The sequence below is a fragment of the Rutilus rutilus genome (genome assembly GCF_951802725.1).
Source record: "Rutilus rutilus genome assembly, chromosome: 12".
NCBI lineage: Eukaryota > Metazoa > Chordata > Actinopteri > Cypriniformes > Leuciscidae > Rutilus > Rutilus rutilus.
In genome coordinates, this window is record NC_140217.1 from 7047477 (window position 1) to 7057350 (window position 9874).

The 9874-nt window shown below is 34.8% G+C and overlaps 1 protein-coding gene across 1 annotated transcript; it reads right to left on the bottom strand.

Annotated features, from left to right (window-relative positions):
* Positions 1-3379: 3379 nt before the first annotated feature.
* fkbp11 (FKBP prolyl isomerase 11) lies at positions 3380-9470 on the bottom strand. The gene is made up of 6 exons (XM_084425898.1): positions 9033-9470; positions 8765-8827; positions 6932-7019; positions 4904-4937; positions 4640-4710; positions 3380-3629 (listed from the first exon to the last, which is right to left on the bottom strand). Exons 1-6 carry the CDS (start codon positions 9144-9146, stop codon positions 3421-3423), a joined length of 579 nt encoding a protein of 192 aa, XP_084282024.1. The 5' UTR covers positions 9147-9470; the 3' UTR covers positions 3380-3420.
* Positions 9471-9874: the final 404 nt, after the last annotated feature.

Below are 9874 nucleotides of genomic sequence, written 5' to 3' on the forward strand. Positions count from 1 at the left end.
CTCTGATGGCTACTTCCAGCAGGATAATGCACCATGTCACAAAGCTCGAATCATTTCAAATTGGTTTCTTGAACATGACAATGAGTTCACTGTACTAAAATGGCCCCCACAGTCACCAGATCTCAACCCAATAGAGCATCTTTGGGATGTGGTGGAACGGGAGCTTCGTGCCCTAGATGTGCATCCCACAAATCTCCATCAACTGCAAGATGCTATCCTATCAATATGGGCCAACATTTCTAAAGAATGCTTTCAGCACCTTGTTGAATCAATGCCACGTAGAATTAAGGCAGTTCTGAAGGCGAAAGGTGGTCAAACACAGTATTAATATGGTGTTCCTAATAATCCTTTAGGTGAGTGTACAATGCTTTGCACAGTCTATCCTTTCCAAACGGTTGAAGACAATGCTTCAAGATCTGCTGACTCTTGAAAATCTCCTAACCTTTTAAAGCTATTTGACCTTTAACCCTTCCTCTCCACTGCTTGCTGATAATGCTGGACTGGTCACCTGGAGGAGAACTCTTTCGAGAGCAGAGAAAGTCAGATTTACGTTTTGAGAGGCAGTATGTACTTAGTTTCTCGATTGAATTTTGGCCAGCAGAAAGACCTTTCACCTGCAAGACATGTAGTATCACTGATGGTTATCTCGACCATTTTAAAACTGTTTATCAAAAGCGACTAGAATTGGATTCAAGGTAAACATTTTTATCAGTCCATGCATTCGCTCTGAGAATGATGCATACGGTTCACTTCTGAGACACACACTAATGTACCCAGCTAACAAAAATATGAATGTTTTGCTAACATTCCTATTAAGTTATGAAAACGTTATTTCTGATTTTTTTTTCTTTTTTTTCACCTTGGTTATAATAACGTTAAGGGAACATTCTGAAACAATATTAACATAAAAAAAAACGCTAGACAAATCTAACTAACTAGTCTAAATGTTTCAGAAAAAAAAAACTTCCATGATCAATTACTGGTATAACTTTTTTGTGCGAACATTGAGAACGTTATTAAAGCCCACATAACTCCGAACGAACGTTCTATTTACGTAACTGAAAGAACGTTTGTTCATAACTGTCTTTGAGAGAACCTTGCCAGAACGTTAGCCAAGTTAGCTGGGTCATAAGGGCAGCTGGTGTTTGTTATTTGCATCACACTTATACTAAAGCAATTACACAATGAAAGCAACAGTAAATCATTTTTAATCAACAAAGAAAGACAAGACTCACTGATTGGGATATTCACTCCTAAATATGTAGACTGACGTTAACAGCTTTTTAACTCTGAATATTGCGAAGCTTGTAATGTTTTGAGTTTAAACAAATGCAACCACATCACACAACCTAAACCAACTAGTCACAAATGCCTCTTTGTATTTCTGTATCAACTTGATTACATACAGTCCGGTGTTATGGCAAGCCGTTTTAGCTTAAATTGTACCCAGCGTTACTCGTCGTAATTGCATTTTTACTAGTAAGAATTCAATTAGCGAGCTCTACAATTCAATTCTTACTAGTAGCAATTACAATTAGAGAGCTCTCTAATTCAATTACTACTAGTAAGAATTACAATTAGAGAGCTCTCTAATTCAATTATTACTAGTAAGAATTACAATTACAGAGCTGTCTAATTCAGTTCTTACTAGTAACAATTCCAATTAGAGAGCTCTACAAATGAATTTTTACAAGTCATATGTCTCCATTGACTTCCATTCATTTTTAATTACAGAGCTGTACAATTGAATTGTAACTAGTAAGAATTACAATTAGAGAGATCTACAATTGAATTGTTACTAGTAAGAATGCAATTGCAGAGCTCTTTAATTCAATTCTTACTAGTAACAATTTAAATAGAGAGCTCTCTAATCCAATTATTACTAGTAACAATTCCAATTAGAGAGCTCTCTAATTCAGTTGTTACTAGTAAGAATGCAATTGCAGAGCTCTTTAATTCAATTCTTACTAGTAACAATTTAAATAGAGAGCTCTCTAATCCAATTATTACTAGTAACAATTCCAATTAGAGAGCTCTCTAATTCAGTTGTTACTAGTAAGAATGTAATTGCAGAGCTCTTTAATTCAATTACAGAGCTCTGCAATTATACATATCTTTAATTCATATTTTTACTAGTAAAAATTCAATTAGAGAGCTCTGTAATTGCATTCTTACTAGTAACAATTCAATTGTAGAGCTCTCTAATTGTAATTCTTACTAGTAACAATTCAATTGTAGTATGGCAAGCCGTTTTAGCTTAAATTGTACCCAGCGTTACTCGTCGTAATTGCATTTTTACTAGTAAGAATTCAATTAGAGAGCTCTACAATTCAATTCTTACTAGTAATAATTACAATTAGAGAGCTCTCTAATCCAATTATTACTAGTTAAAAATACAATTAGAGAGCTCTCTAATTCAGTTATTACTAGTAAGAATTACACTTACCAGAGCTCTCTAATTCCATTCTTACTAGTAACAATTCCAATTAGAGAGCTCTACAAATGAATTATTACTAGTCATATGTCTATGGCGGCTTGCCATATATGTCTCCATTGACTTCCATTCATTTTTAATTACAGAGCTCTACAATTGAATTGTTACTAGTAAAAATGCAATTACGACGAGTAACGCTGGGTACAATTTAACCTAAAACGGCTTGCCATACGGTGTCATTATTAATGCCCATCCTTCACATTCTTTGTATTCTAATATAAGTGTAGTGTTTGAAGATGTGCTGTGTATAAACTAACATCAGTATATGTACACATTAAATATAATTAATCATATTATAAAGCATTTACTGTTTATTTATCATTGAACAGATACTTTTATCTAGAGCCACTTACAAAAGGTGTTTCAGGATGTACAGTGGGCCCAAAAATATTTACACTTGAAGTATTTCTTAGGAGTTTTTAAAAGTATTTTTGAGTAATTCAAAAAAAGGGAGAGATCAGGGATCATTTGGGTTTTTTTGTGGTCACCATGACAATTATACAACACGGGTGTTATTAATGTTAACAAAATTGTAATTTTTTTAATATATTTGAATTAAACTGTAATATTTCAATATGTGACATTAATATGTGAGGTGTTTGAGGTGAATGTCTACAGTTTAGGCTAAACATTGTCTGAATAAATTACAAAAAAAACCCAAATGATCCCTGATCTCTCCCTTTTTTTGAATTACTCAAAAATACTTTTAAAAACTCCTAAGAAATACTTCAAGTGTAAATATTTTTGGGCCCACTTTACATCCTGAAACACCTTTTGTAAGTGGCTCTAGATAAAAGTATCTGTTCAATATCTTAAACATAAATGTAAGAGAGTTATGTTTTAATGACTCAAACAAGTCACAAAAAAAAGGCACCAAACAAAGCATTTTTCTTTATTTAAATAGTTTATTCTTTTTGGCTTTGATCTCACTTCTTCTTGCTTTTCTTGTCTTTGCTCTTCTTCTTGCCATGAGGTTGCGCGTGTGCTTTGTTGTAGAGGTAGAGACCCACTAAACCCAGTAAAGTGGGAACCAGCGCCAAACACAAAAGGGGCAAGACGTCGTTAACAAGCTTCTGCCAGGGCGTTTGCTGGGACAGAGAGATCACCTCCACATCGAACTCAAGTGTGCTGTCCCCTGTGAGGAAAACACAGATGTAAGATTATCACATCCACTGTGATTTAACCATCGCTCTACAGCTTTACTCGACTATAAAATATTGACAATTTTACTACTTCTGATGATGGTGGATTAGTTTATGGACTTTAAATATTTTTCACACATGTAAATAAGCTGTTGTGTGACACTGAACTATTTGCAGAGTGTTTTAACTGTCTCTGAACTCCCTGAAAAACCTCCATTGTAGTCTTGAGTTTTCTTCCGGGAACAGTTACGTCACAGTATTCCTCATATAAATAATTCCTGGCCAATGCATACGCAAAATAAAGAGGGTGAGGCCTGGTTGAGTTGTGGTACTTATGTGTTGTGCAATGTCCAAAAGATCACCATTGATCGACCAATCACAACACACTGCAGCACGTTTGAGCTTCCGCAAGAACCAATGAGGTTCATTCTTGTGTTACGCAGCACGTTTGAGCTTCCGCAAGAACTAATGAGGTTCATTCTCATGTTATCTCGCACTTTATGACGGTTAACTGAAGTGTTGTGCTGGCCTCTGTGAACTTCAAGCCTGCCTACTTTGTTTTGATGGGTCATCTCAAAAATGTTGACATTGACAAGCGGTGTTAGGCAGATCAGATGAAAAGGTCAGTAATCGTGGCGCTCTGCAATATCCTTGCAGCACCAAAGTAGAGTTAATATTAGGCGATAATTTCACAACACTTCTGAGGACTGGACGACCCTGGAGAGGAACTAAACAGGTGCGTTTCCCAAAAGCATCGTTAGCCAACTATGGTCACAAGTTCCATTGAACTGTGTTGGTACGACAGAACTTACAACCGTAGTTGGCTCAGAGAAACGCATCCCAGAGCGTTACTGACAGACTGGGAAAAGAGGTGCTGCAACACTGTAAAATATGTGAAAAATCTGTTTTTTGAACATTTAAGCATGAAAAACTGTTCAAGTAGAACAAAATCAAGACTTTGAAAAATGGCATAATTGGTCCTTTAAGTGTGTTGCCATGGTACCTGGAATGGTTGGAAGGTATCCTCTCTTTCCATATGCTAGATGAGCTGGAATCGTGGCCTTGATTTTTTGCCTGTGCAAAAACATAGATAGAAAAGACTGAAAAAAGACTTTCAAGTGGGTGATTCAAACTTCACCCTAAAAGACCTTTTCTTTAAGTGGTCTTGAACATACTGTTCAATAGCTGTACTTTCACCATCTCTTCCTACATGCATTGGTGCAATTGTACATTCCAAAGAGAAATCCAGGCGTTAACGTAGACTTACCCTTCACACACTCCGACCAGGGCTTGCTCTAGACCTGCCAAACCAAAAAAATTTTGTAAATATATGTGCAATTGTGGAAACACCGCCTCATTTCTGATTATTATATGATTTTACATAAGAAAACTCAGCCCAAAAAGCTGTCCTTAGTAATCATAGCCATCTTGAAATTATAGTTACCCTAACCAAATCCTAAACAGTTAAAACAGTCCTCAAAGATGAGGATATTGGGTCCCAAGAGTCCCCATTTGTATATTTTGCTTAAAATAAATATCTACTAATGCTGTCAAATCGATTCATCGCGATTTTGTTTATATAAATTATATATATAATATTATATGTATATACATGTAGATTTAATATATAGATGAGTGTGCACACTCAGACATGTATATATATACACACATATATTAGCACAAACTTTAATTTTAGATGGGATTGGTCTATTTGACAGAACTAGTATCTACACAAAAAAAACAACGTACATAATCATCAAAATCCTCTCATTATGAACAGAACACAAAGTTAATTAACTTCAAAGTTTTAATTGTCTTTCCTTGCCCTCTACAAATAATTTCCCCAATTCTAACATTATGAAATGCACTTAACATGCTGATTAATAGGCCTATTGCTAGCCTTAAATGTAGATAAAAGGAAAAACGTCTTGTCACAAACCTAAGCTTGTTTCCGCCACATAAAAAATAACAAAGGTAATTGTGACTTTTTATCTCACAATTCTGACTTTTTTCTCGCAATTGCGTGATATAATCTCACAATTGTGAGTTATAAAGTCAGAATTGTGTGTTATAAAGTCAGAATTGTGTGTTATAAAGTCAGAATTGTGTGTTATAAAGTCAGAATTGGGAGTTGTAAAGTCAGAATTGGGTGTTATAAAGTCAGAATTGTGTGTTATAAAGTCAGAATTGTGTGTTATAATGTCAGAATTGGGTGTTATAAAGTCAGAATTGGGTGTTATAAAGTCAGAATTGTGAGTTATAAAGTCAGAATTGGGTGTTATAAAGTCAGAATTGGGAGTTATAAAGTCAGAATTGGGTGTTATAAAGTCAGAATTGGGTGTTATAAAGTCAGAATTGGGTGTTATAAAGTCAGAATTGTGTGTTATAAAGTCAGAATTGGGTGTTATAAAGTCAGATATGGGTGTTATAAAGTCAGAATTGGGAGTTATAAAGTCAGAATTGGGTGTTATAAAGTCAGAATTGTGTGTTATAAAGTCAGAATTGTGAGTTATAAAGTCAGAATTGTGTTATAAAGTCAGAATTGTGTTATAAAGTCAGAATTGTGTTATAAAGTCAGAATTGTGTGTTATAAAGTCAGAATTGTGTGTTATAAAGTCAGAATTGTGTGTTATAAAGTCAGAATTGTGAGTTATAAAGTCAGAATTGGGTGTTATAAAGTCAGAATTTGGAGTTATAAAGTCAGAATTGGGTGTTATAAAGTCAGAATTGGGTGTTATAAAGTCAGAATTGGGAGTTATAAAGTCAGAATTGGGAGTTATAAAGTCAGAATTGGGTCAGAATTGGGTGTTATAAAGTCAGAATTGGGAGTTATAAAGTCAGAATTGTGAGTTATAAAGTCAGAATTGTGTGTTATAAAGTCAGAATTGTGTGTTATAAAGTCAGAATTGGGTGTTATAAAGTCAGAATTGCGAGATAGCCTATAAACTCGCAATTGTGAGAAAAAAAAAGAGTTGCAATTACCTTTTAAAATTGTTTTATTCCGTTGCGGAAACAAGCTTTCATATAAACTTGGTTTATATATACTCCTGGCCCTGAACGCTTGTGCTGTGAACAGCTCTGTTGTTTTGACACGCTGCTCACTTTAAACTGCAGAAACGGTAAAGTGGTGTCACAGTTGTCATTTTGTGTCGCGGTCCAGTTGGAATTAAACTATAGCCTACAAGAGTATATTTAACCTAAATATGATAGGTTCTAAAATCTGTGCTCTGTTTTATTTCTGTTGTTATGAACATGCTGTAACTTCGGGTTGCATTGCGATGACGGAGCCTTTTACCTGTGATGACAGACCTCTTGCCCAACTCTACGACCAGAGGTTCACGAGACAGAGAGGTGTCAATCACTTTCCCGTCCATTAATCGGCCCTGCACAGGAGATGAACAACAGAGTTGCAGGTTAGTTCCATACATTTTTATGTAGATGAAGCAAATTATCTGTAGTAAATACCTATAGAATAAGACTCAAGTAAAAAAGTAAACTCAAGTAAAAAGTAAACTCAATAAAAAATAAGTAATAATTGGAATTGTGGTTTGTAGTGTAATAGAACCACATCAGCCTGCATTAAGACAAGTATGAACTATATAAGGAAGGCAGATTTTAAAAGGAAAGATATCAAGTTGGGGCATGTTGTCACACAGTTTTATATGTAAAAATGTTATACATTTTATTGATTACAATTTCTGTTTGCCAAACAATTGTTTGAGTGTTAATATTTGTATATATTTTGTATAATATTTCATTTAATTTTTTTTATATATAATAACTAAATCTAAATAAACTAAAATGACAAAAAACTATTTAAATGTTTTTTTTAAACAATTTAAAAAAATGTATTTAAAAAAAGAAAATATAAAAAATCAAATTAAAAATATCACCTATATATATTTTTTTTTTATAACTAATATATATATATATATATATATATATATATTCACTTTAATTGAAATTGTTCTTGTCATTTTATTAGTTTTAGTTTATTTAGATTTAGTTATTTTAGTACTTCAAGTTAAACTAAACGAAATGTGACATACTAAGAATTTTATATATATAGAATATATACTAAGAATATATATATATATTATGTAAATAAAATATCTAAATATAAATAAACTAAAATGGCAACATTTTAATTTTATAACAGAAAATATAAAAAATCTAATTAAAATAAAAACTATATATATATATATATATATATATATATATATATATATATATATATATTCACTTTAATTTAAAATTGTTTTGTCATTTTATTAGTGTTAGTTTATTTAGATTTAGTAATTTTAGTATTTCAAGTTTAAACGAAATGTAATATAGCCTACAATAAAAAAAAAATTGTTTTAATATTTTTTATTTCAGTTTCAGATCTTGCAAGTAGGCTAACAAAAGTACTATATACACACACACATACACACACATACACACACACACACACACACACACACACACACACACACACACACACACACACACACACACACACTGATTAATTTATAATATAAATGGTTATTATAGTACCCCATATATGACAATAGTTGGGGCATGTTGTCACAAAATGTAATCATGCTCAATTATTTATTAATATAGCCTACAAAAAAAAATGCAAAAACCTTAATGTTAATAATTTTTCACGGGAGTAAAACAACAACAACAACAACAACTTGTAAACAACAACAACACTAGGTCTCCCCTATGTTCCCTATAGCGCGTGTGCGCGCACTCGCCCCTCGTGCATTTCCTCGAGTCCAGCGCTGACTCAAATGCTGACGTGTTGCTCCGCCTCCTTTAGAACATTTGGTTTCGCTTAAAACTGAAATACTATTACATACAAATAACTGCATTTCGAAACTGGACCGTGACTCCATGATGAACTTAAAAGGAATGTGTTAATCGGGTTCATCTTTCACACGTAATATGCATTACAACTCTATTTTAATTCAGATATGGCGAGTCCAGATGTCAGCTCGAGTCTTGCCACATCATTGAATGATTTCATGTGCAAAATAACCCCGCGAGAGTTCATTTCGCATGTTTTATGTCATATTTCATTGGGAGGTGCCTGGTTTTACAACATAACAGGCTTTAATAGCGCTGTATGTAGGCTATATACCGTGTAATGGATTTGAAGCGTGTCTCCCATCTCTGCTGTAATCGTGCATGTCTCCGGCATCACCTAAAATAGTCAAAAACAGAAATATTGAAGAGTGGTACGGAAAAGGAAATGAAATGCGCAGAACATTGACCATATTAAAACAGATACAACATTACATGTTTGCACTGAGACGTTAACATGCATTTGTGATGAAAGCACGCATGCAGTGATCGGCTACGTGGACTCTTGTAATAATAGTCATTCATAAAAACTTGACCCAACTTACCAATGTCTCCACAACCAACTGTTCGATCACGTCTTCTGTGCTTTCTCCGTCCTCGGCTGCAACAAATGCAAAAGCTGCGAGAAAAATCAGGACGATCCCCGTCCGAATTCCCATCGTGTCTCAGGTTATGAGAAAATCAGCACTAACAATAACCAACAGAAAGGATAAAAGCTAGTCTACTGGCTCACTTCCGTCACGAGAGTCTCGCACTGCAGCGTCGAGGGAGCCAATAAATACTCGAGCGGGCGATCAGATTGAAGAAGTCCCTCAAGGCGAGATGCCAGTTAAAGCTGATGTGTTATTATAGTGTAGAGATAACGCCGGCGGGGTAAGACGACCCTCGAGCACTGGACCAATACCTGGGTCACTGGAATCCCCGCCTCATAATCCGCCAGCATCCCAGAAGTCTCTCCACATGGCCACTGCCGTTAGAGAGCTTCCCCGCTAGAAGGCGCTTACTGTTCTGAGGTTGAGGAAAGCACTGCATCCTTCTGCTGTTTTATTCCTTCATTTACTTGAAGTGTGTAATTTCTACGCCACTAAACTAGCCTGGTTAAAACCAGACCATTCTCAGTAGTAACTGAGTTATGGTCTGGCAAAGCTTCATTAATAACTCATTTCCAAAGGGGCGTCACCAACGGACGTCGCTCAAATGCCTCTGGGAGCAATTGGATAGACCTAAAACCAATCAGAGCGATCGTCATCGTGTAAAGCCATATGCTGCGTCCCAATTCGCCTAATTTTAATACATTTTAAATTTAAATTTAATCAAAATAATTTCTCCTCCCCCTTGCAACGACTTCTCTTCTCTGATGACGTGTTTACTGGCATGAGGGCGGGGC